Consider the following 27,347-nt stretch of genomic DNA (forward strand, 5'->3'; position numbering starts at 1 on the left):
CCACCTGGCACGGTCCGTTTCGGTTGCCATGGCAACCGTTCGGGTTGTGTACGTTTATAGCACCGCTCAGTCATCTACAGCGACACGCATGCGCACCGAGCACCCGCGGTGACGTACGATAAACGTGTTGGAAACGAAGCTTGTAAGAAGGCGAGCAATTTGAAAGCGCGTGGATCCCTTGAACGCCGAACAGTCCTTCACGACACGAGCATGGCGACAGACCTACTTGCCTAGTTTTCTTTTCGGACTACGGGAGCCAATTTGCGGTAGCCGCACGCGAAGACGAAACCTTGCATGCAGCGGTTCGGAGAAGATTAACAAAGGATGACCCCAGGGGTGTTGTTGGCGGACAGGTGGGTTCGTCTCATGGCGTCCTCGACTTTGTTCCACTTTTTGTGCTTCTCTTGCGTTTGCATGCCGCTCTGCTTCGCCACTCCTACGGAACCCAACCTCGAAGACATTTTGCCCGTGTTCCTCCGAAATCGCCGACACGGCGGTGACCTTGAGGTGTCGGTTCGACCCCACTTAGAACTAATGGTGAACACGTTCGTGGACCGACTACGGTGTGTCCAACAGGGACTCACTCACGTGGAATGTGTACAGGTAAGTCACCACGTTTTTTTTAAAAAGGAAATTATTACCGTATGCGACCCCTCATAACCTTAGTTTCCTTGGGAAGTCCACGATATTCTTCTCGTGTAATATCGGTATGCTGCGTCTAATAATTTGACCACCTCCTATAGCGAGCTGCGATTGTGACAATCATTACAATCATCTGCAATGAATCCTACACTCTGAACACATAATTAGTAAGATTGTTAGCGTCTTTAACTAGGTCAGATGTTTCTAAAAATTTGTCAACTCGTGTATGTAATTACAGACCCGCAACGTCATTTAATAAAGTCAGATGTTGATAATCGATTTTTAATGCGTATATAATTACGAAGATTACAGTGCCCTCTTCTGTTATGGTGTCCTTAATAATTGTCCACGTACTGTACATCAATTATGTCTGTTACGAGACAGTGCTTTTGTAGGATTTTTATAGTTTCCCAGCACTTTGGGGAATAATTCGCTATTCGATGCAAACTTTGAAAGAGAAAGAGGTTAATGACCTCCGCAAGTTTAACTAGGGCACCTTCCCGGAAGACCACCCCCCCCCGCGTACACCGCCCCCATATCACTACACACATGATAGGCACAATACCTGAGATTAAATTTGAACCTAGCAATTAATTAGAGAGAAAACTCCTATTTTCATCGGTAGTGGAGTGTGGCAGTTACCATGGTAACTGACAGTAACGGGGTGGAAAGACCATCGGGGGACAAAACATTGCGGATAACAGACACACAACGTTGATCCTAAAATGTCTTTGAACTATTCGATGTATGTAACCAATTGTACTAAGTGGTAGTTTATTTCTGAAAGGATTAAGGCCCCTTCCCCCACCCACATGGGTCTATCTGCTTGAATTTAAGCTGGTTGTTCGTTTTCGGTTATTGTGATTGGAAAATGCTGCATGTTTTGATATGGAAAGAGCTCGGGACTATTTTTATGACACCTACAAAAGGCAATCGAAGTATAAATGCATATACTATACCACCAAAATTAATGGAGTATCTGCGTTGTGTAATTATAAAATAAAAGTACCAAGACACTCAAAATGGAAAGTTAAATATCACTCATTTCACAAGTCTGAATTACCAATTAAAAAAAAAAAAAATTCGTTTTGCGTGCGCAGGTCCTTCAACACGAGTTACCTCGGTATTGAACTCTCTAAATAGAAACGCAATATAAGGTATCGCAGGGCCCTCCGGTTTCTTAAAAAAGGCGCCATGGCTCAACGACACCACCAGATACCTTTAAATGGTATGCCCTGGACTCTTTTCCATCCAAAGACCACGTATGTCCATCAGAATGCGGCCCAGTATACTAAATGAACGAATGCCCTCTGGTGTGAAGAAAAGGCATATATTTATTGAGGGATAAAAAGAAACAGGTGATCTAATATCTAAGAGCCGTGTAATGATCATGATTAGTCTTTTGTTTTCTTCCTGCTCGCGTCTCACGTATTGCATGAACCCGTTAGTGCGCGCATAAATCTCACCTGTTCACAATAGCACTGACCTACGTGTCTGAGAGTTCTAAAGCAAGTTCAGAAACCTCGGGAGGGTAGCCAGCGTTATAAGTCAGTTTGTGAACACGAGTTGAGTGCCAAACTAATTAAAATTGCGACTGGTAGATGAGAGATAATGACCACGTTCTCTAAGACCTCGCACGGTAGAAATATCTCGTCTGGAATTAGCCAATCAGAAGTACTTTGCGAGTGGTACCTAAGATATCGTGTATAACAATTTTAAGGGCAGGCTGAAAAGTTCTTCCCAACTTAGACCAGTTGAGTTGGGCGTTTTTAATAAGGGCCAAGGTAACTAAGACCAGGAGGCATTACGAGTACATACTGTCTGTTTCTATTTCTGGAATGAAAAACTGATGAGGATTACCAGCAGAAAGAGTCCTGCACCTCCGTCCGAAAATCAGGAGACCAGCGGGGATAGACCACTGCGTTCTGGGGACAGGAATCGAACCCAGACTGGTACCCACTACAATGTTAAGGATTGACAAACTTAACGAAGCATCTTATGTCTGTTGTAGTAGGAATGCGTTGGTGGCAGTGCGAACAAAGACGTCAAAGGAGCAATTGCAGACAAACCAACCTTAGAACACAAGCAACGTACAGCTTAAAAATGACTCGCATATAACAGAAAGATAAGTGTTTCTCTCATAATTGTCAGTCTGTCTACCGTAATTTTCCGACTATAAGATTTGTATCGATTTAGTCTAAATTCAGGAAAAAATGTATAAATACATTATATATATATATAAAGAGGACCGCTTGTATGTCGAAGATTCCCTTCTTTGCCATCCTTCAACTTCAAAACCCAATGATTTAATCGCTCGTGTTCGAGGTCTGATCAGAAGTGATCGACGTTGAACTATCTACGAAGTTGTTATTGAAACTGGTATTTCTTATCGGACGTGCCAAAATCCAATCAATTTTAAGATAAGATTTGGAAACGTGACGTGTTTCATCCAAGTTTAAAATTATTCTTAAAACTGAAGTTACAGGTATTATTAACGTGAATTTTAAGACAAGATTTGGCAAAGGCAATTTTTTGCCTACTACACATTAAGCCAGCAATTTCTTCGAACTCAATACCGTATTTTCCGGACTATACGAAGCATTAATATTTTGAAGGGAAAAGTTTAAGCGACTAATTTTAATTGAAAATGTTGTCTGCTGTTAAAGTTGGTTGAGGAACTCTCTGACTATCCTACAGGTGTTCAGGATTGCGACTTTCTGGACTTCCTTGTAGGTGTTCTCTGGGAGACCTACAAATTGCTACTAGACTGTTATGTAGGGTCTTTGGCACCATACCTGTTGTTGACGCGATGATTGAGATGGTCGTTACTTGTTGCGTATGCCACATCTCTTTGATCTCCTGTCTTAGGTTCGTGTACTTCCTGATTTTTCCCCCCCATGGGTTTTGTACAGGTTGCCAGTGTTGGGTACCACTATGTCAATCAGATAGGTAGTCCTTTCCTTCTTGTTCACAAGGGTTATGTCCGGTCTGTTGTGCGGGATGATCTTATCCGTTATTATGGCGCGGTCCTAGTACAGCTTATGGGTTCGGGTCTATAGTACTGCCTGGGGTTCGTTTGGTCAACTGGTATTTCCTCGCTAGCTTCTGATGTATTATCCTGGCTACCTGGTCATGTCTATGAGTGTACTCAGTCTGGGTGATCACCTTGCATCCCGCGGTGATGTGTTGGATTGTTTCTGAGGCCAGGTGGCATCGGACACTCCGGGCTCCTTGGCGATGTATTTTCTATAGTTCCTGATGTTGATTACTTGGTCTTGAATGGTGATAATGAATCCTTCAGGCTCGGGGAAGAGCGTCCCGCTCGTGACCCATGCATTGGAAACCATTTTATCTGTGTGGTCTTGATGGAGGTCATTGTAGTGTCTACCATGGAGTGTCTTCTTTGCTTGTCTTTCTAGCTTTGGTTATGGTGTCTGGACGAGAGGGGACTCTTCGCTTAGGTTGAGTGGGGTATTCCGCTTGTCTATCTCATATAATGTCAATATGACATTCAATAAACCAACTTCTTGATATCTTCACCAATGGACAAACATTTAAAACAACAGGTGGAAGATAAGATAAATCCTCATTAAACATTTTAAAGCTATTGCAATCGTCTACTCTGTATAAGAAAGGGATAAGAACTTTGAAAAATTGCTCATTTATGCAATGTCATTATGCGATAAAAAAAAAAAAAAGAAAATAAAGAGAAACCTGAAATTTTTCGTGGATCGGGTCGAAGGTATTGGTTGCTGAGATAAGTCCCCCCCACACAAAACACAAAACACTTTCTGTTATGGGAGTATTGGAATGATAAATCAGAAGACAATTTTCAGTTAGCTTTTATTTAAAAAAAAAAAAGGTGCATCTTATAGTCTGAAAAATACGGTACATAAGTACCGTATTTTTCAGACTATAAGATGCACCTTTTTTTTTTTTTTTTTTTTTAAATAAAAGCTAACTGAAAATTGTCTTCGTTAATAATCTCTGCGTGAGAATCATAAAACAAGTTTTATTTCACATCGATATTAAAATAATGAAAGTAAAACGACAAACGTAGGTTTACCGGTTGTTAATTGGAATATAATAAGAGAATTAAAGCATTTAAAGCTCATTACTTCACTGATATCGCTGGCAGTATTTGTGTCTTAATTACCACACGCTGCACTCAGCTTGAATAAAGTTCAGCCGCGAAGGGTATTTCCTCATATCTGTCGCCATGTATTTGCATTAGAAATGCACAATTATTATTTACTCGTTGACACATTCACGGAAGTGTGCCTACCCTTCATGACCTTCGTAAGCCAGCGATATTGCATAAAGTAGGGACGGAGGGAGATGAAAGAAGATTTCGTGTGTAATGTGGACGCGTGTGTGAACACGCAGAAATGTAAATGATAATTTGTGTGTTAGGCTGCACTTAATTTCCTAACTCGAAACACATTAATACACCGAAGGGACAACGCCACCTAGTGTTAAATTCGAAGATGAAGTTTAATTTTATTTTTGTCATTTAAAATTTATTATTCTCATTTTTTTTCTAGTGTCTAACAACCAAGAAAGTTCTACAGCTGCTGTCTCTCGATCCAACATCTCATTTTCGGCAAGATGACGTCCAACGGATCAGCGTCCTCTTTCTGCATCACGTGCTGAACTTTCGCTCTATCTGCAGGTCCTCCTCCTCCCCCACTACGGGATGTCCGCACTACAATACCTGCAGCGAACAAGTGTACGTTAAATTTCACGCGGACTCCGAACGTCTCCTTGACAGTCTTGAGGATATTTTACGCAGGGTCAAGGACGTCTATGACCCCCTACACAGGACAAAGGTGAGCAAAATTGGTTGTATAATTGGGGGGAAGATGACAGCTGCGGAAAGATGTTTCCTGTTTTAACTCCGGATTGCGTGGGGGGGGGGAATTATATCGTATTGCTTAATGTTTAAACTCACCTATTATCACATTCCCGGATGTGAGAAGAATGTTAATTTACCCGCGGGCAGCTCAGACATTTTAAGGCGCTGAAGATGTGTCTCTTGTTTACCGAGAAAAGGAGTCCATTCTTCAACACCCAGACTGATTGCCAATAGTAAAGATTTCTAACCCACCCTACAAGTTGTCAGAGAAGTTTGGAGCCTGTTACCAAAATAAGTTATTCATCAAATCCCCTTTTAGAAATGGAATTCGGTTTAATTAAGCAATGATTCAGTGAAGCAATTCTCTTGTAAGCAGTAAACAATTTCTTATTCTTCATCATCTCGTATTCTGCAGCCCCTGTTATTACATTTGGACAAAATATTGACAAGAATTTCCTCCTCTTTTTGCTGTTCCCTGCTTTTCTCATTCCACCTGGATTCTGCATTATCTTTCTCATTCTGTTTGTTTGTCAGTGGCCAACCTATTTTCATAACTGCTTGCAGCAAAAGTAGGCTAAATTCTATTCCTCGATTTAGAAATACGTCTGACCCTTTTTTTCCTTTGCCAATTTTTAACTTCCTTGCGAAAATTACCCTTTATTTACTTTTAAGGCCCAGTTTCCTTCTCTATGATATCTAGTGTAATAGCTATGGCCAATAGCATATTGTGTCAAGTCAATCTTTGGGGTTTTGGACCCACATTTCCTCGCCCCGGCACAAATCTCAAACCTCCCATAAAATTACTTCACAAATAACAGATCCCCTCCCACTCCCATATTTCCAGGTCTAAAAATATCTTTGAAACAAATAAACCAATCAAGTTTTACTTTCTAAATTTCAAAATATAAATTCTTTTTATAACGAATGCATATTAATACCGTGAAAATACTAATTTTATGCAAATAAAAGTACTAGTTTGTTACTTGGACATATAAACAGTTTAAAATCAGGGTACACATATTTCTGGGCGCCTTAGCATATGCGCTTAGCATATATTGTCTTCATAATGTCCGTCTATCCGTCCACATGTAATAACTCCAATTGGATGCATTTTCATGAAAATTCATATGCCGTGACACTATATTTTTTATACACATTGCTCAAATTGCGCAAACCCTGGAGTGTCCTACAGGATATATTGGAGACACGTAATCGTATAAGACAAGCACCGTTCGTCTCAGAACATAAAGGTTTCTTAAAAAATTAACAGGAAATTGTAGAAGGTTGTAATCGACGATGTTGGTGATATTCCTGACGCGTTTTACTATCGTCAACATTTTCATGCATCAATTTTCGTCGCAAGGCATTCAAATAGCTAACTTGAAATGCAGTCTCTTTGGGAAAAGTGGATAATGATTCATTAAACCTTTGCGTGATGGTCTTTTCGTAGTGTATCAACGTCCGCAAGCACCAAAAGCGTATTAAGTAACACTTAAAAAATTAGCAGGAAGTTGTAGGATGGTTGTAATGGACGATGTTCATAATATTGCTAAGGTTTTTTACTCTTATCAACTTTTTCACGCATCAGTTTCCATGTTTACTTCTCAAGCCCTTCAGACAGCTAACTTGAAATTCAAGGTCTCTTTCAGAAAACTGGATAATGATGCATTTAACCTTTGCGTGATAGTCTTTCCGCGGTGTAATGAGCTACCATTGTCAATGCTTAGTGGATAAAGAAAATTTCATAGCACCGTGCCGTGACAAATTTATCTGCTTTTTCAGTTCACGTTACTCGTCTTGGTTAGTCACGCCAATTAATAAACCTGGAAAACCACAAGCATTGCTCTTATTGCACCACTGAGTAATCCCCCTTTTTTATTTGGATTATTTTTAGCTAGACAGCCTTATGGTTAGAATTCAGAATCTCTGTTAATAATTTTTAGCATGTACTTTACGCTGGTTTCATTGTTAGAGGTTTATCTTTTAATGGTTAAAACGTTTCCTCCTTTCATTGTTAATTTTTTTCTTTTCCATTTTTTTTTCTTTTCATTTTTATCCTTCTGGTGTTATTTTTAATTGTTTTAGTTTTCCTTTTTATTGTTAAAACAGTTTTCTTTTTCATTGTTAAAATTTTTCCCCTTTCACTGTTGCCTTTTTATTGTTTTTTTTTATTTGTTTTTGAATTTTTAACTTATAACTTTGAAAGTATGCTTTGCCTTTTATTTAAATTTTTATCCTTATACTGTTATTATTTTTAATTGTTTTAGTTTTTCTTTTTATTGTTAAGACATTTTTCCCTTTCATTTTTAGAACTTTTTTCTTTCCTTTCATTGTTAAAACTTTTTTTCCTTTCGTTGTTAAAATTTTCCCCCTTTCGCTGTTGCCTTTTTAGTGTTTTTTTTTAAATTTTAACTTATAACTTTGGAAATATGCTTTGCGTTTTATTTTAATTTTTATCCTTATGTTGTTATTTTTAATTGTTTCAGTTTTCCTTTTTATTGTTAAAACGTTTTTCCCTTTCATTGTTAAAATAATTTTACCTTTCAGTGTTAAAATTTTTCCCCTTTCACTGTTGCCTTTTTAGTGTTTTTTTTTATTTGTTTTTGAATTTTAACTTATAACTTTGAAAGTATGCTTTGCCTTTTATTTAAATTTTTATTCTTATATTGTTATTATTTTTAATTGTATTAGTTTTCCTTTTTATTGTTAACACATTTTTCTCTTTCATTGTTAAAACTTTTTTCTTTCCTTTCATTGTTAAAACATTTTTTCCTTTCATTGTTAAAATTTTCCCCCTTTCGCTGTTGCCATTTTAGTGTTGTTTTTTTTTTAATTTGTTTGAATTTTAACTTATAACTTTGGAAATATGCTTTGCGTTTTATTTTAATCTTTATCCTTATGCTGTTATTTTTAATTGTTTTAGTTTTCCTTTTAATATTAAAACATTTTTTCCCTTTCATTGTTAAAATATTTTTCCCTTTAATTTTTAAAATTTTCCCCCTTTCACTGTTGCCTTTTCAGTGTTTTTTTTTTAATTTGTTTGAATTTTTAACTTATAACTTTGGAAGTATGCTTTGCCTTTTATTTTAATTTTTATCCCTATGCTGTTATTATTTTTAATTGTTTTAGTTTTCCTTTTTATTGTTAAGACATTTTTTCTTTCATTGTTAAGACATTTTTCCTTTCATTGTTAAAATATTTTCCCCTTTCATTGTTAAAATATTTTTCCCTTTCATTGTTAAAATTTTTTACCCTTTCACTGTTGCCTTTTTAGTGATTTTTTTAAAAATTTGTTTGAATTTTTAACTTATAACTTCGGAACTATGCTTTGCCTTTTATTTTAATTTTGATTCTTATGCTGTTATTTTTGTTTTATTATTCCTTTCCATTGTTAAAACTTTTTTCGTTTTCATTTTTACCTTTTTTTCGTATTTTACTTTGATGTAATTTTATAAGTATGCGTTGTATTTTTTTTTTTTTTTTTTTGCGCGTGCAAACTGTGACGCGTTAGCATTCACTTTTAAAGTACTTTGGTTCGACTGTTATCAGCTTGGGATTTTATCCTGTAACGATAAATCATGGAATGCATGATCATATTCTTAGAACATCGATAATCATCACGCTAATAACGCAACGGAGTGAGCATTAACAGTTGTAGTAAAGACGATTTTACGCCCACTCTTATCGCACAGCCCTCTTCATAAGTACTTTTAGAAAATGTCCTATCAAACACGGAAAAAGAAGATTTTCTTCACTTGTAAGATTTGCTTTACGTGCGACTTCTGCATGCTTTCGCTGCGAAAAAAAAAAAATTAGCAATGTTGTGCGTGCTGTTACCATGACAACGCTCGTAATGATTCTCTCGCGCTAAAAAGAAAGTTCTTTTTCTAGCAAGCAGCTAAAAATGATCTAATAACTTGGGAGCAAACTATTTATGTAGGTTGGAGACTGAAAGCTGGATTTTTGACGTGTTCTGCGTTCTTATGGGGAGGGAGAAGGGGGAGGGGAAGAAGACGAAAACGTTTCTTACTAAGGACAAGAACCTATTAAAGAACCATTCTAAGTTTAAATGATGGATTCTTCTGATTTTTAGTAAAAAATAATCTAAATTATTAATAAACGAATTCGTATTTGGTTTCCATTGATCACTACAGATAGAAATAAGTAATCGTAAGAAGGTATTACAGAATGCGTGTCTCTCAGGTTCACTGGGTCACTCGTTAATATCCAAAAAGGAAAATTAAGGACAAGGTCGAGAAAATCCAGATCTTATTGCTACATCACTGCATCCACATTTTACTTTCTACACCTTATAATTGCACGCTGCCATTTTGCAGGTGGAGTTATGTAAAATAAAGCCGGTATTTAGGACTATAAAAAACTAGTTCATAATAATTACACCTATCAAAATACGGGTGCCATCTGCCATTCCTTCAGGTGCTCAAACAGCAAAACTTTAAATGATTTTGATTACTTTGTATTCATCTGACCGTTTAATAGAAACTGCTGTAATCTTTGATTTAATAGAAATTTGCTATAATCTTGGATTTTATTAAATTTAAGAGAACCACTATTATGAGATTTCAATTAAGAATCGGAATCTCATAATTCTTGGAAGAGACCAATAATGTCAATAATTGACATTATTGGTCTCTTCATTCGTCCTGTTGGTGTCAAAAATCCGAATTGGTGCCTACATTTGTGTATTAAAACCTCCATCCATTTAATTAGATTAGGATCTATTGGAGCGAATGCAGAGAAGAGCAACAGATTAGTGAGGGGGACGAAGGGGTGCTCTTACCAAGAAAGGCATCAGTTCTGCTAATTGGAACATCTGGAGAAGACAACGCACCTTCTAGGTGATCCGAATGAAGTGTTTAAGTCTTTGAATGGATTGAGCAAGCTCATTGCTGATGGGATTCTTCCTCTTATTCGGACTACGCGCATAAGGGAACTTGAATTCAAATCGAGATGGATGGTTGCAGGATAGATATGTGGAAATTTGTCTTCAGCCAGCGGGTGGTTGATTGTTGGAACAAACTTCCATCTGCTGTTGTGCAAGTGGGTAGTTTGAATAAATTTAAGGGAGAACTAGACAGACTCTGAGAGAGGACACACAGATGATGTTTGGGTTTGTTTTTTGGTTTATACTTTGGCACGACCACTAGGTTAAAGGAGTTTACAATAAACCATGAATACAATCGTTAATCGTATTTAGTAGTCACGAGATTTGAACCACGATACATGTTATTCACTCTCGCTGCTAATACTAACAGTATGATAAGCAACCTTATGATAATCCTTCAGATCATAAGATGCAGGGAGAATTTCGAAAACATTTTCCATTATACAAATACAGTCGTTAATTAATAGGGAAAAAAAAAAGGGTTCTTCAGATTCATAATCATTTAATGGTATCCGGTTCACGGTTTGCAAATATTTTCATGTCTGTCTTAAATTTCAGTATACATTTTAAGATATGTGCCGATATGCATTCATGGTACTTGAATAAAATAAATTTAATTAATTAATTCTACAAAAAGGCACAGCTAAAATCTAGCAAACAAACAAACGTAGGCACCGCTTTAAATATTTTTATCTTTACACAAGAAGGCTAGAGATGGATTGAGAATCTCTTACTTTTTCACTGATACTAAAAAGTCACTGTCACAGTTTACGACATCTGACACAAAATCACAGCTCACGAATACTGTGCGTCTCGTTATGGGTACGATTGTGCACTGCTACATATCACAATTACTGATGACGCATTTAGTATTAGCAATGGCCACATAGTACAAGGAAGACTGTGGCTAGTGGTGCACCAGCCAAAAAAGAATTAAATAATAATAAGATGAAAAATTAAAAAAAATAAATAATTAATAAAAGAAAACGAAAAAGACAATCTATGCGTTTCCCTCCTCCCGTAGGTAATTATCGAACTGACATTTGGACTTCCCCAAACTGTCAGCCTCTGCCACCCATGATGGGAAGACTTTATAAAACTTCCTGCAATCCTGTCTAAACATCTCCCCTCGTAACTTAAATTGATGGCCCTTACTTCTAGAATCATTTATAACCGTGAAAATTTCGTCCCCATTCAATTTACTTTTGCGTCTCAGAGCCTTAAGCACCTCAATCAAGTTTTCTGTAAGGCACCTGGTTTCCAGGCGGTGCAACCCACATATTCCAAGTCTTTCCTCATATGGACGCCCTTTTGCCGATCTCACCAGGCGAGTTACCCGTCTCTGAACCCTTTCAAGAAGCACAATGTCTTTCTTTAGGTGCAGTCTCCATACATGAACACAGTATTCCAGGTGTGGGCTAATATCCTTATATAATGGGATTATCACGTTCCTATCTCTACTTACAAAAGTTCGATAAATCATCGATAGGACACCATGGGCCCTCCTTGCAACCAGTCTACAATGTTCGGAGAACTTCATGTCTGACCGTATCATAACTCCTAAGTCCCTTTCTTCCACTACCGTCTTTAGTTCAACTCCACCAAGTGTATAAGTTATTGTGGTGTTAAAAAAAAAAAAAAGGTAAACTGCAGCCGTTACCAACCCACTGCAGGATGGAACCCTCCTCAACAATTCATGCTGAGGGAAATGGACCATAATCTACCACGCTGGTCTAGTGTGGGTTGACAGATCGACCGTATTTAGCAGTCAGGGGCTTGAACCCCGGTCTCCTCGAAGAGCGTGTGCTACTACATTTCCGCTCCTGACCACTCGGTTACGGACCGTTCCCCAAGTGTAAGACCTTGAATTAAAGCATAGCTGCCATTTTTCCGAGCATCCCTGAAGTCTGTCTAGGTCATTCTGAAGAAACTCTGCTTGGCAGTGTTCATTAACTACTCTATCAATCTTTACATCATCTGCAAATTTAGACCTCACGCCCTCTATCCCTTCATCGATGTCGTTTATGAAAATTGAAAACAACAGTGGTCCTAATACTGATCCTTGGGGAACCCCACTTCTTATATCAACCCAATCTGAGGAATAACCATTTATCACAACCCTCTGCCTCCTGCTCTGAAGCCATCTAGCTGTCCATCTAAGGATGTTCCCCGTGATTCCAACTTATAAAGTAACCGCTCATGTGGGACTGAGTCAAATGCTTTGCTGAAATCCAAATGAACAATGTCGAAATGATTCCAGCTCTTGAGTGACCTTGTCAAAATAGCTAACCAGATTAGTTAAACATGATTTTCCCTTTACAAAGCCACGCTGATCCTTCAGAATTCGATTTCCATCTAAATGATCCTGAATTCTAACTTTGATCATTGTCTCCATGATTTTCCCTACTACTGAAGTTAGACTAACCGGCCGGTAATTTCCCACTTCACTCTTAGAACCGCTGTTATGTATGGGAGATACATTGGCACTTCTCAAATCCAACGGAATCACTCCCGAGTCCAGTGATGCTCTCGTAATTAGTCTCAATAGTTCAATGCACTCACTTGCTGGTTCCCTTAAGATTATAGGGTAAATGCTACCAACCCCAGGAACCTTACTGGCCTGTAGGCTCGAAAGTTTTTTTTATTAAATAAACATGTGAAATTTCAACATCATTAATTACATTTTTTTCAACTTCACTCGCAGAATTTCTCATTGACGTGAAGGGTTTTTCTTATGTAAATATCGATGCAAAGTAACTGTTGAGTTTATCTGCAACTTCAGCTGGAGTATCTAATACTATCCCACGTCCATTACATAAGGGTCCGATCTGATTTGTCCTTCTCTTCTTTACATTTATATATGTGAAGAATTCCTTAATCCCCCCTCTTTGCAAGCGATTTCTCATAATCTGCCTTTGTCAGCCTAACCTTTCTAGTGGCATTATTACAGATCAATTTGTAGCTGTTATAGGCTTCAGTACTTTTTATTGCTCTGTAACTTTTCCATGCCACCTTTTTCTGCTCAAGTAATGTGGCAACTTCACCATTCATCCAACTTGGAATCCCCCTCGTGGAGTATTTTTTTAATGGTTAATGTTTTTAAGGTATACCATAAATCAATTGTATTCGCTCTCTGTGCGATATCTACCCAGTTAATAAGGTGCGTAAAGAAAATTCAATTTTTAAACTATACAAGAAAAGATTTCTAAACGTAAAAAACAAAATAATAAAAAATAATTATAAATAAAGTCTCTTTTTATATTTAAATTCTTTTTTTATTTAATATTCGAACAGATGATGCTTGAAAGTTTAAAAAAATATATCTTTTTATTAACCATTAATATGGAATGCTCATATCCGACAAACTATCTTCCTGAACAAGAGAAGTTTACACATTCCATTAATAATTTGATTTTTTAAAAGTTTATTTTAAGGGCCATGGATTTATTCTTCATCAGCAATGACGGGTTCTAGTACGTTCATTTTGTGGAACTCCTTTGCTACGAGTTGCCTTGATATTGCACTACTCGAAATAAAACGCACTGCTCCATTGAAGGAGCATCTCGTACGTAGATTAACTGCTGAAAATTAAAAAACAAAAAAGTTTGTAGAGGTAATCATGTATGTGTTCACGGTGCATTTAGCATCTTCAGGATGTTTATGATACCACGTAACAGGATGGACTGAATCAAAGGCTAGAATGTGCCACCGCATAAACATTGACACAATCGATGTCACCACTCGCCGACCTACATAATCTCGTATAATTAGAGTTGAAAAAGCAATTGGACAAATATATAATTCAGACATTACACAGTTAGGACTTGGTTGGTGAATGTATTTTAAAAAGATTAGTATGCGCTGCTCTTTTCATCGATTGCTGATTGGAATTGTAAGAGGAATAGAGAAAGCAGTTGATCAGTCGATGATATTGTCTTACATCGCGAAGTGCGTACTCCATCTAAGTGGAACACAAGGTTTTGAGGTCAAATCTATAAAATAAGGAGGCGCAAAACCTTGATCCACTTTCGAAACATATAATTAATTTCTCTCTATTAATTCGCATACCTCAGATGGTATCTGAATTGTTTACCAAAAAAAACCCACTTATTTATTCGAACTTTATGAAACATTTCATATTTACTTTTTAAATAGTATGTCAAGAACACAATTTTCTCCTGTGGGCTAATCTCTAATGGAAAATTTCCTGTATTTTGCTGTATTTTCGAAAATGAATCTTTGTAACGTTTAGGCCTAACGTTCAGTTTATAAATATCACCGTAGGGTCAAGGTTATTTAAGTTTTTTAAATAGCTTTTCACAAAAATCTTTGGCCATCAGTTGTCTGAATTCCAGACAAAAAGGTTGTCAACATTAATTCTCTATCACTGACCGTTTGTCCTTGATCGGTGCCTAAAGTGGGATAATATGTACATAAAAAGTGGTTGGTAAGTTAAAGTACAATTAAGGATCGTGGACAGGTCCTTACGTCGGAGGCGTTGTCGCTCCGTGTGACCTTCATGTGTTTTTTGTTTTCACCTTTGGCTGCATGATCGGCGAACACTAAGTACGAAAACCATCCATCAGTTTTATTAGTCGCGTGGCCAACTAATACAACACTCGTTTTCATTGGAATTATACTCCATTAGTAGTTCCATTAATAATTAATCGCAGAATAATTTCATCAATAATTACCATATTATAAGCTGTTACAAAACTGTGAGCACTTCTTTGGGTTTTTCTTAAAATTACGTTTCTTTCCCCTTCCAGTTTTTTCATTCCTCTGATATTTCACATGCTTTGAGAACCTGTTGGCTTTTAATTTAACTTCGAATCTTGCCAAATAATCTCTGTTTCTATATATGTAATTAATATATCACTAATTCTGCTTTTTTTTGTTTCTTATTGTTTTTATAATTTATTGTTGAGATATATTAATGGATTTGATAATGGAAATCGCATTGATAATGATAGATACGAGGTATCCAGTAGATGAGGCTTAGAGTAACATTACAGCAAATCAATGAAAGATGGTTCTTCTTCTTCTTCTTGAGAAAAAGTATCAGTTCAATCACTCCCTGGTCGTATCAGGTTTATTGCCGCTGGTGAACTTCCCTTCGTGTCTACAAAGGTAGTAATTAAGGGCGGCTGCTAGTTGATAATAGCGAATGAAGGTCACCAAAGTGGTTCGATTGAAGAAGCTAACTTGAATGAACTTCAAATAACCTGCTTGTAGAAGACATTAAATAATCAGCGGTTAAGACGTAAATTTGAAATAGATTAAACGAAAGGTTTATTGCCTTCTCTCGAATAACTAAGTTATAAGGATTTTTATACTAAAATAAAGATATATTTGCATTTAAATAAATTTTAATTATTTAAACCTAATATAAGATCAAAAAGGATAATTACATATATTTTTTTGTAAAATGATATAATAAAACTATTCTTGTAAACCGAAATGGCTTGGCAAACACGGCATTCTAGCTATGCCATTCAATGATTATGGTATATCATCATAAAAAATATTAGACAACACAATATGTGTATAATATATATGAATAATATAACTTTTATGTTCTCGTTTGTCAATATTTGGCAAAATGCCAGCATACATGACGTCACGTAACGTCATTACACATATGACGTGACTATTGGAGGGACTCAAAGCAAGATTTCCCCTTTCCCTCCATTCTTTTTCTTTATTATATCCGAATAATACAGTTTTCGAAATACCGTATTTTCCGGTCTATAGGACGCACTCACTTTTTAGAAAGTAAATTTCGGGAAAAAAATATTTCGGTTTTCGAGATACCGTATTTTCCGGTCTATAGGACGTACTCACTTTCTGTAAAGTAAATTTTGAGAAAAAATGTTTTATTGTTTACATTTCAAACGGATTCACTAGTGCTTACTGAACAAACTGTGTAGAAGAAAACTATAATTGGTCATAGGACGCTAGAAATTCGTAGTCACTACTCGTTACTAATGTTATGGGCTGAACTTGCACTTTTTTTCAAAGGATTTAAAAAAAAAAAAAAACTTAAAAGCGCTCTCGTGTTTCATTTGTTGGTAATATGATATTTGAAATTTATGGTATTGGTAACTTAATATAGTAATGCCAATGGAAACCAGAACTCACCACGAGGTTCTTATCTAAAAAATCCAAACGCTATGTTTCTATACGCGTTTCTTATATACTCAGTTCATCTTAATTAGTATAAGGTGTATAAAAAATGAAATTTATAAACTATAAAAAAAGAAGAATTCTGAATTTGAGAACAAAATAATAAAAACTAATAATAATATACAGTTTATTTTTATAATTAAATTCTTTTCCTTCTAATACTCGAACACACAATATTTGAAAGTATCAAAACAGTGTATATTTTTATTAAACGAGCTATGTCTCGGCATTCATTTCCTATACATGTATATCTGTCATATAAATCATTATATTCAATATACCTGATATCGAGGGCTAGTAAAAACATAAAAAAGCAGACTTTTCCTGTGCAGTTTAATATTCTCCACTACACTCTTGAAAAACGCATTTGCCTCTCCTTTCTTTGTAACGTTTGCCATAAAATCGCCATAAAGGAAACTTCTTTTCATAGCAATAATAGTCTTAAGTATGGAGCCTACGTAAGATGGTTTTCAAACGACTTAATATTGAATCCTTGATTACAAAAATGTTATTATTCGACTAGGGTGGCATTTTGTGACAAATTAAAATCATAAAATAAACTCCTGATCTAAAAGGATGTTAATTGTTATCAGTATCAACAGAGTTGATAATCTCTGTCATCTACTGCTGGAAAATTTTGTCGATCTCAAGGTTGGGGGGAGGAGAGGGAAGTGAAAGATTATCTTGAATACCTAAATGATTTTTTAGTGTCTAAACTACACACATCTCGGAATTGGGGGGAGGGGGTATTAACTTGTTTTCCTGTTTCCATCGAGGTTCCACTTCCATCATTTCAAGGTCATATTTCTTTAATATAATTACGGCTGGTTGACTTCACTGTCAGAACGTTGTACGTTCACTATTTATTTAGAATACCACCTAAAAAAAAAAAAAAAAAATCTCACCACACGAAATGCATGCGACCGGTTTAAGAATTTGGAATGGTTGACCGCATCTCTGATGAATATTTAATTCCATTAACAAGGCGGTTTTGGCGGTCCGTAAGGGGTGATTGTCCCCATGAGAAACTGGTCAAAAGGAAGGAGACGTCGAGAGAAGTGTAACCACTGTACAGCGAGTAGACGTTGAATATATGATGGCAGTAAGGGGTGGGGCAAACTACACTTGCTCTTCTCGAGGGAAATCCACTTTAACGAAATTATTTAAGTAATTTCCTACCAGTGTGGAAGTGAGGTAGGAAGTTGTACGCAGTACAACATGGTTAAAGGGCCTCTCTGCTGAAGCATCTTGGACCTAAGGTCATTGGTAAAGGCTGCCATGCCCTTTAGCGAAAGGTCATTCTAGTATTGCGACAAACAGTGTCGGGGTATTTAGAAAACTGTTTTTATGTTTGTATTACTTCATACTCGTAGTATGAGTAATATAAGGGGTAATTTGTATTTTCCATAAGGGGGGAAGGTTTATATATTTCTTAAAATTGTTAACTGAGAACAGAATATAAATGTTTGATTTTTTGCACGATTACTCTCAATTCTAATTGAAGTGAGCTGCTAATTCTCTCTTTCTCTCCAACATGCTAGCCTCCACATATATAGGGACACTGACAGTTCTAAAACGGATCTAATGCGCACGAATTCGTAAATGCCTGTAGCAAATGGGATCGATGCACGATCTTAGTCCTCCCTACTAAATTTTTACAGTTAAATCACTTTTAGCGCTCTTGGGAATAATTACTGCTTTTTTGATGAGTGGGTCGCAACAAACTATCGATTTGTGCAATCAAGTTGAATGGTGCTGTTGACCTCTGATTTAACATGCAATTCTTCAATGGTTGCCAGGGTAACCTTTTAAAACAGAGAAAAGCTTTCTAATGTTACTACAACTTATAATGAACATAATCTTAGATAATAAAGAAAAGGTTTTTGAAGAAATTTTCAGCTCTGTCATTATTCATAATTAATTAAAAGAATTTTTTTAAGAATAGAGATAAAACTTAAAAATATCCATTTTTCTTTTAAACCAATATTTAGAATTCGCGACAGACGAAAAAAAAACTTGAAGGGCACCAATTATTTTTTGATATGCATAATGTCGCCTTGGAAAGGAACCAACATGACTCGAGCAGCACAAACTTACAAACCAGATTTATGAAACGACTTTATGCGTGTCGAAAACGAATGGGTTGTCTTTCAAGACGTTTTTAGAATGCCATTGAATTCTGAAAGATGTTTAATGTTTTCAGTGTTTCAGTGGAGAAGATCTCCTGTCAGAAGTCCTGGTAGATCGCAGCACCTCCGAACGTGTAGATCTATCTCAACTTATTACTGTACTCGTCGGTCACTTGCTCAGAGGTAAGTAAACGCAAACCTTTAAGACAATTTTCAAATAAATTAATTTAATGAGAGTTTAGTGATTATTTCGTTTCCTAATATTTTGGCAAGGTAGTGTACATGCAGTCTAGTCGATATCTGAACGAGAACGTGGCCTAACAACAACCAGTCTCACCTTCGATTTATGTTTTCTAACAGCAGGAGTTGATAAGTGACAATTATTAATTGGATCGTGAACTCGCAGCAGCGAGAGAGACCATCCTCTTAATCAATGTGTCATGCCTGAGCCTCTGCACCCTGAAACTACTCCTTCCTTGTGACCTTGGAGAAAATAGAGAACAATCAGTAACGTGAGAAGCTGCCCTTATGAGCGCAACGCTAGTATAAGACAAATCTACCGCACGTGCTCCTATCAATGGTTCTGTTACCGAGTTGGGTACACATTACAGTCGATTATGTTTACTTCACCAGTTCTGTTTGCATTTTGAGGAACAGGAAATTTGCTCCTGCAGGTGTTTATGTTATGATCCTTATTCGCCAGGTGTATTCTTGTGATAGTACTCCTGTCAAACGAAACCTGCAATCATCCAATTATACTAGCCCTTTGACTTCTAATGATCCGTTTCCAACCTTTGGGTTCTCTTGCCGATATAATGGCAAGGTCAGGGGTTCCTTTCCTTTGTTTGGACCGTTGCTTTAACCCTCTTTTTCATAACACTCACTGGCTGAATACTGTACGTATCTGCTGATGCCAACTGCAAAAGGTTTATATTTCTTTGCCCAATGGTTCATTTAAGTTAGGGTTCTGTTGTACTCTTTCAGTGTTAATTGCCACGCATTTATGTTTATGTTTTTATTTAAACACGTTACACGATAGCCTCGCATATTAAGATATCTGCGTAAGATCGTGAAAAGCGTTATTGACTGTTCTAACCCGTTATGCAAGACTGTTGCTGCATCCAGTTCACCAAAAAGTCGTTAACATTCTTGCTGTGTCATAACATTACAAATATTAGCCATTACAATGTAATGAGCGTTGCTGATACGCAGACCATAAACGTCTTTGTTGATTTAAACTCATCACGAAAATCTAATAAAAAAAAATTGTTCCAACAACGTCCTTCAGAAGAGTGAGTTTCTGAAACTGTATTCTGGAAGTCTAGTTAATATTTCTACTGAATGTATTAGTAATTCAATAAGTAGAAATTACCTTATTTTTCTTGTGTAATACAGCCTATTAATTTATTTATTCCATTTACAAAACAGAAATAACAGTTACAAAAACGTTATAGAAATTTATATTACAACGTTAGCCAACTATTTGAAGGCGACCCTTAAAATGCGATTAGAATGGAACGAATGGTGCTGTTAAAGAAAAGCAGAGAATAATAACGATAAGAATAATTAATAACTTAAGGAATGAAAATTAAATAGGATAGTGTTGTTCCCTAATAAGTAAGGGATAAATGTTAATTGAAGTTAAGTGAAAAGCTAGAAACTTTTATATAGAAAATTTTTAAGTAGTCAGTTTGGTTTTAAATAATACGTGAAACAAATTACTGATTATAATGGGAACACACCTGTAAAATAAATGGGCGCTTTATTCTGAGTTGAAGAAGGTATTTGTAAGGGCAAATCATTTAGCGTTGGAGAATTATGAAGGAAGAAAGTGCTTCGATGTTTAATACGATGTCAAAGAATTTCGAATTGAAAAGTCTTGAAGTACTATAATCGAGAAAATTGTGAATAAAACTGTAGCTGGTCCTAATGATTTTTTTTTAAATGAAATTCAGCAGCTATTTCTCTCAACTGGAGAAAAGAATAGTTAGCAAATTTTATACCAGCGAATAAAACTAATTCCAGAACTTTGAGCCATGACCCGATCATTTTTCTTAACACGAATCCGAAAAGCTGTCTAAATACAGAAGCACCTTAGTCCAATCATGATTGGAAGTCACGAAACTAATTTTATTATATTGGCAAAACTATCGATAGCGAGAATCGAGGGCACCAAACCCCTTAAACATTTTTCCCAGTCACGCACAGTAAGAAAACACGAAGGTGGTCCACATAGCGGGTTACGCTTAAACTCAGACAAGCTGTTAACAAGATAAATAGCGATTAGCCATTATAGTACAATGAGCTTTGTTGATATGGAGAACACGAACGTCTTTTTTGATTTAAACACTTTTATCGCTAAAGCGAAATAAATGTTTTCTAATACCGTTCTGCACAACAGTATCGCACTGGAAACACAATTATAGAAACATAATTGATATTTCTTCTTAATATATTAATATTAATATTAAGTTATAATATTAATTTTTTTTATAAATAAAAAGTAAACTAATTTTAATAAATAGTAAGTCTCTTCAAACAACCTCCTTTTCGGAATAGGAGTGACTGAAGACAAAAGACGTCGGCCATCATATTAGAGAGGATTAGGAAAAAATACTTAATTTAAAAATATACGAAGACACGTAGCGTTATCAATTAAAGATTGGCAAACCTCTTCATCCCATTCTGACGAAAGATTTACTGTTTACCCTCTTCTTTTGTTAACTTTCTTTTCTCTGCTCAAAGGTTTGTCTTTATGTCTGCACCTGTTTTCGAATGTCCTTTTCCCGGTTGCAGTTGCACCACCTTGTACAAGACACCGCAGTTGTGTTTCCTATCGTGCATATCGGCTTTGGTTTTCACTCTGTTCTATTATTTACTTTCCAGCTCTTCGCCTTTCTTTTAAATTCCCCTTTAGGCTTTCCCCTTGTGGCATAAAAGTGTTAGATTGATTTGCTAATCTTCAGTTGATAACAACACGTATATTTTTGTTCAAATAAATTTTATTTTTCCTGAATTATCTACTAAGCTATTAAACCATGTTTTGGAATTTCCGAACCATTTATATATATAGTACTTAGCACCAGGCATGGGTTGAAGGTTGAGAAAACGAAAGAAGATATTTGTTGACATTGGACTTGAACTTCTGTAGACTGTAATTTTCAGGAAATACGTATGAAGGAAGGTTGTTCCAGAAAACGGCTGTTGAATGAATAAATGAGGAAGATGAAAAGTTGGTTCTGTGAGTTTGAAGTTGGACAATAAATGGATGTTGGCTGATGGCTGTTTTGAAAGAGAGAGCGGGAATTATAGAAGCCAATTCAGAAGAACAGTGCCCATGAAAGTATCTGTAGAAAAGGCATGCAGCAGAAACAGTACGTTTCTGTTCTGAAACGACAGAGAGTTGAAAGACTCTGTTAGAGATGAATCATTAATTAACCTTACTGCCCTCTTCTGGATGGAATCAAGAAGCCTGAGAGAGGTTTTGGAGGCACCGCCCCACATGTGGGAAGTATATTGGCGTACAAAATTTAAGGACCAGTCAGGTTTTCACCTGTAACTTCTCATAGGAGTGGCCTGGATTTGGGAAAAGCATACCAAAGGAATCTCGTGAGCTACAGAAATGATGAAGGAAACAACACCGACACAACAACGGAAACAAAACGATACAGAGGAACTTTATTCAAAAATGGCAACATAGCACTGGCTGCCACAGATGCATCATTGCCAAAGATGGAACAAAGGGAAGAGGTGATCCTCAGTAGGAGATATGGCCGCCCCTAATGTCGATGCAGGCTTTGCATCGCCTGTCCATACTTAAAACAATGTTGTTGATAAGTTCTTGCGTTAACATCGTTCATTCCTCTGTCAGCGCCATCTTCAGCTGCTGAACATTTTCTGGTGGGTGTGGACGTGCCTCTAGGCGTCTCCCCAGAGCGTCCCATATGTGTTTGATGGGATTTAGATCATTGGAACGGCCAGGCCAATCCATACGAACAATGTCCTCACTTTCCAAAAGCATATCAACAGCTGCAGTGCGATGGGGTGTGGCGTTATCATCCATAAACACGAACTCGGGGCCAATGGCACCTCGGAACAGACGCATATGGGGAAGGATTATCTCAGTACAGTGGCGTGCATCGGTTACAGTACCGCCTTCTAGTATCTGGAGTTGTGTACGTCCATCCAAGATAACGCCTCCCCAGACGAGAGCACCTCGACCATCATATCAATCCCTTTCAGTGATGTTTGCGGGGTGATACCGTGTGCCAACCTCTCACCAGATTAGCTGACGTCCAGAATCGCTGCCGAGACTGAATCTACACTCATCAGTAAAGAGTACCACAAGTAAAGATTTTAAGTTTTGCACACCAATGTATATTCGATGGTAGGGTGGATTTGGGATTTGCTCCGAGTCGACAGCTGTTTGGAAGAACAGCTGTTGACTGTTGACTCACTTCGTTTGGAAGAACAGCTGTTCTTCCAAACAAAGCGCATTTCTGCATTTTAAATGATGGAGAAATGTTACTTCATTATGTTACATACGTGATTTCATGTTGTTTAACAACTTTAAGAGTTTGATGAAAACTATCTCTCTTGATTCAGTGGGAATAACGTGCGTAGCTGTGTGACATACCGCTTACTGAACCGTTGACTTCCTCGAATAGCTTCTTCTCCTATTTCCACTCGAGGATAATCCAGTTGTTACCGTCAACTAAGAAACAGTTCGCCACTCTCCTTTCGAGTGTGTGAAAACAGAAATGTCAGGACGCAACGTTAAATAAAGAAAAAAAGAAAATAAATTAAAACAACAAAAAAGTTTAGACAAAAATAATTGTTTAAAAATTCAAATTATTCTTTTAAAAATAAACGAGCGCTTTAGTCTGAGCTGAAGAAGGGTTTTGTAAGGGGAAATCATTCATTATCGGAGAATTATGTTCTAATGTTAAAGAATTTTGAATTGAAAAGTCCTGAAATACTATAATCGAGAAAATTATAAATAAAACTGTAGCTGGATATTTTCTGTGGTTGAGCATGATTTACCCCTTCTGATGCTATTGCTGTTCTAGGGATGAGTCCTATAATATTTATCGCCCGCTAAAGCCCTCAGGGAGGAATTATACGTTACGGAATCAATTTTTATTACATCACGAACAAGCAAATAAACACAATTACAGCAGGAAAAACTCCCCGAAAGGTCAATTAAACCGTACATGGGTTGTTAAGCAGTAGAGCATAATAACTCATCCAAACGTAATGGATTTTTAAGCCTAAACAGGTACCTAGAATCGCTAACCACGTTGCGTTTATTAACGCAAGTATAATCGCGAGCATCTAAGCCGCTGTCCTTGAAAAGACTCCTCAGCGTAGGAGGGGTGAGATGTCGTAATCTGGTAAGCTTTCAAAGATGCGTAACTTCGACCATCGGGCGTCTTTGACTGTGTCAGTATCGCAAAAAGCAAATGACCAATGACCTACATCTAGGCCCGGTGAACCGATTCATTTATAGGGGCAAGAAACGATCTTTAATTAATATTAAATTAAAGAAGGAGGATAGCCGAGATCATGTGCCATGCATTTTGTGTATTTTGTAATCAGCAAAACGATGGTACTGTATGTCCATCACCAAAGACAGCCATCACTGGATGATCCTTAACCCTAGCCATCCTACATAAGAAAATGTTGACCCCATTATGAGTTCAAACAACGATTGTCAAGATCAGCAGAGCTTGATGCCTTACCTCTGTATTTTCCTTGTACTTCAGGACTATCTTGGGAAGGGTTATTAACCTGTGTTTTTTTATTTCCTCTCTTTAGATCGCACGCAAATTAATCGAAAGTTTTTGTCATAAATCTTTTAATATTAAGCAACCAGTTTAAATCAACAAGTATTTCTTGTGTTTTTAAGCTGTCCTATTTTCTTTACGATTTCAGGGGACTGTATCGACGTGGGGGAGTCTGTAGCAGATTTTCTTGAAGATATCTTCCACCGCTATGGAGACCACTGTCATCACTATATATCTGAAACGGGTAAGTATCGCAAATGTGGTTCGCTCTCGACATAATCCCACTAATTAATATTTCTAATCAATTGTATAAACCATGCTCAAAACCTCAAGGGTCGTAATCAAGGCTCATAATTGCTCAGATTAGGATTACCACACAGACTTAACGCTGTGATTTCCGTTGCCTTCTAAACCTATGTCCTATGAATTGTCTAAATGTGTGTTTAGGCCTATCTGTATGTTGTGTGGGATGAAAAATCCAGAACACCTCATGGGGAAAAAATCAAATTATCCCGGTTTACGATGGAATTCGAAGGCAGACCTCCCCAAACCAATGCCAAGTTGCAAAACCATCTTATTGTGATGGAAGACTAATTATTATTTATTATTATTCATCTGCTTCGGAGTTGAGATGGAAAAAATCCTCGGAGTTGAGATGGACAAAGCTGAGAAAGATACTTTGTATCCTTCGGGGTTTTCCCCCACCAGGGCTTCAGATAGATCTTCACTCTATATTGCTTACTTTGACAGTATTTCACTGGGCCTATATCCAGTGAATTGAATAGGTTTACTGAATTCCTTGATAAAAAATCTTTAGGCAGGAGAGGCCGTATAGCACAGAACGTAATGGTAGGTGGGTGTTGCCGGGACTGCGTCCGGCACATGGTCTAGAGATGAGGCCTTGAAGATTTGAGGTGTGAATCAGTCAGGGAAATATTTGAGAAATTAAGAGGATGTTATTCGATGCTATGCGAAGTCGTCAGGGAGTGATGTTTAGGTTGGTATATAATACTGTCTTGGAGATGGTGAATGGGTTGCCTATTACTCTGTTCATCCAAGTCATTATCCAGTACTCGATTGCGAGGAATCTGCTTATATAAGATGGTGGAGCAGAATACTAGATCGGGGATGCGTAAAGTGCAATTGGTTATAGGCACTGCTGGACGTATCTTAGGATTATGTCCACGATGAGCTAGCCCATCAGCTGAACGGATTGCAGAGTTCCTTTTCTTTTTCATTGTGGAGAAATGACTCTGGTTTACCATCTTAAGTAATCAATTCTGAAACAACTGCCATCGCATCTTAGAAGAAAAAAAGTTAAAAAAACAGAAGAGTGAGTGTCTGAAAACTTTAAAAAGAACTTAACATTTCCCTCCATCAGGTTTGATGCCCAACCTGAAGGGTTTTTTTTTTTTTTTTTTTACTCCGTTTGCAGAACGTTTTGGCAACCACTAGTATTAATTGTAATTAATACCAATTAATTTCAGACATTGATTCATTTCACATAGATTTAACGTGACATTAATACGAAGCGAAGTTTAGTTAAATTCATTGTCTCGTTTTTTTTCTAGATCTCCAAAGGCTGCACGGAGATTTGCAGTCTAAACATTCCACCACGGATTCTCATGGACACAATCACGTTGATGGAGACCACGACGTTCATGACCACAGTCACGACCACGATCATGACCACAATCAGGACCACGATCATGACCACAACCATGACCATTGCAGTCATTCCTCGAGCCACCATGGACCTGAAGAAGAAAATCACGTGGTCGGCACGCACACTGGAGATCACGAAGGCCATTCGCACGGTGATACTGAAGACCACCACCATGAAGACAACTCCACTGAAACGAGCGAAGCAGAAGATCACGATCATCATCATCCCCATCGTTCAGTTCGTTCAGCATCGAGTAAACGAAGTGCCGAATCCGAATTAACAACGAGCCAAACCTTAACCAGCGAGAACTTCATGAACGATAGTGACACTTCTACGGATAGCTTAGAAGAGCATCCCAGTGAGCACAGTACACCATCCGAGTGGCCTGAGCTCGAACAGCACGCAGAAAACACCCAGCACGGAAGTGAGAATCATGATTCAGAGGATCAGAAAGATGGAAATGAAAACCACCACGAACATATTAGCCTAGCAAGCAAGGTAGGCAGAGACTGTGCTCTTGCGTATGCGTGTTGTGTGTGTGTGTGTAGCTGGAGGAATTTAAGTCGGAACGAGTTGCCGTTTTCAATAGTCACGTTCAAAAAAATAACTTTCAATACGTGAGTTCCAGAAATACTTAATTACAACTTCATAGGCACTCAAGTTATGGCACGACTCGCGACTTAGTTTCGGAAGTCAAAGTACACCTTAGATTCTTCAGACTCGGGTTTCTCTTTGACAGTAGCTGCGTACTTTTATGTTTTTACTAATCGTGACACCAGTGTTCGCATAAAGATCAAATTGCCCATTCCTTTTGTGTATTTGTTTTTCCTTCCAGGGAAGACATTCCTCGTTCCAACAACTCAAGGTTATCTTAGTAAATTTCTCTTTGCGAACTTCCTCACGAATAAGAGAAATCTGATTGTTTTTTCTTGTTTTTCAATTAATTTGACACGAACTATACCATGAAGTAATAATTCTTCTCATTCGAATTATGCGTGCGTTTTCATTAACTCGAATTTGTCCTCTTAATTTCTTGAAACTGTACTCATTTACGTCATTTAACTTAACGACATTAAATTATGGAACTGTGATCTTTGAACAAAGTATTTCTTCCCATGAATATAAATAAGGATAAAATTATTTATCCTTATCAACTATTATTATTATATTATTATTA

The 27,347-nt window shown here is 37.1% G+C and overlaps 1 protein-coding gene across 1 annotated transcript in view; it reads left to right on the top strand.

The window, feature by feature from the left end:
• The first annotated feature begins 256 nt into the window (after positions 1–256).
• Positions 257–27,347, top strand: part of LOC150076058 (uncharacterized) — a 43,173-nt gene continuing 16,082 nt past the window's right edge. Inside the window, exons 1-5 of the mRNA XM_090387055.1 lie at positions 257–603; positions 5,187–5,471; positions 18,793–18,901; positions 24,653–24,748; positions 26,076–26,668. Coding sequence (XP_090243181.1) covers positions 325–603; positions 5,187–5,471; positions 18,793–18,901; positions 24,653–24,748; positions 26,076–26,668 — 1,362 coding nt within the window. The 5' untranslated portion in view covers positions 257–324. The remainder of the gene's footprint in view (positions 604–5,186; positions 5,472–18,792; positions 18,902–24,652; positions 24,749–26,075; positions 26,669–27,347) is intronic.

This window comes from Mastigoproctus giganteus, chromosome 13, assembly GCF_048544385.1.
Source record: "Mastigoproctus giganteus isolate SK-2022 chromosome 13, ASM4854438v1, whole genome shotgun sequence".
In the NCBI taxonomy this organism is placed as follows: Eukaryota; Metazoa; Arthropoda; class Arachnida; order Uropygi; family Thelyphonidae; genus Mastigoproctus; species Mastigoproctus giganteus.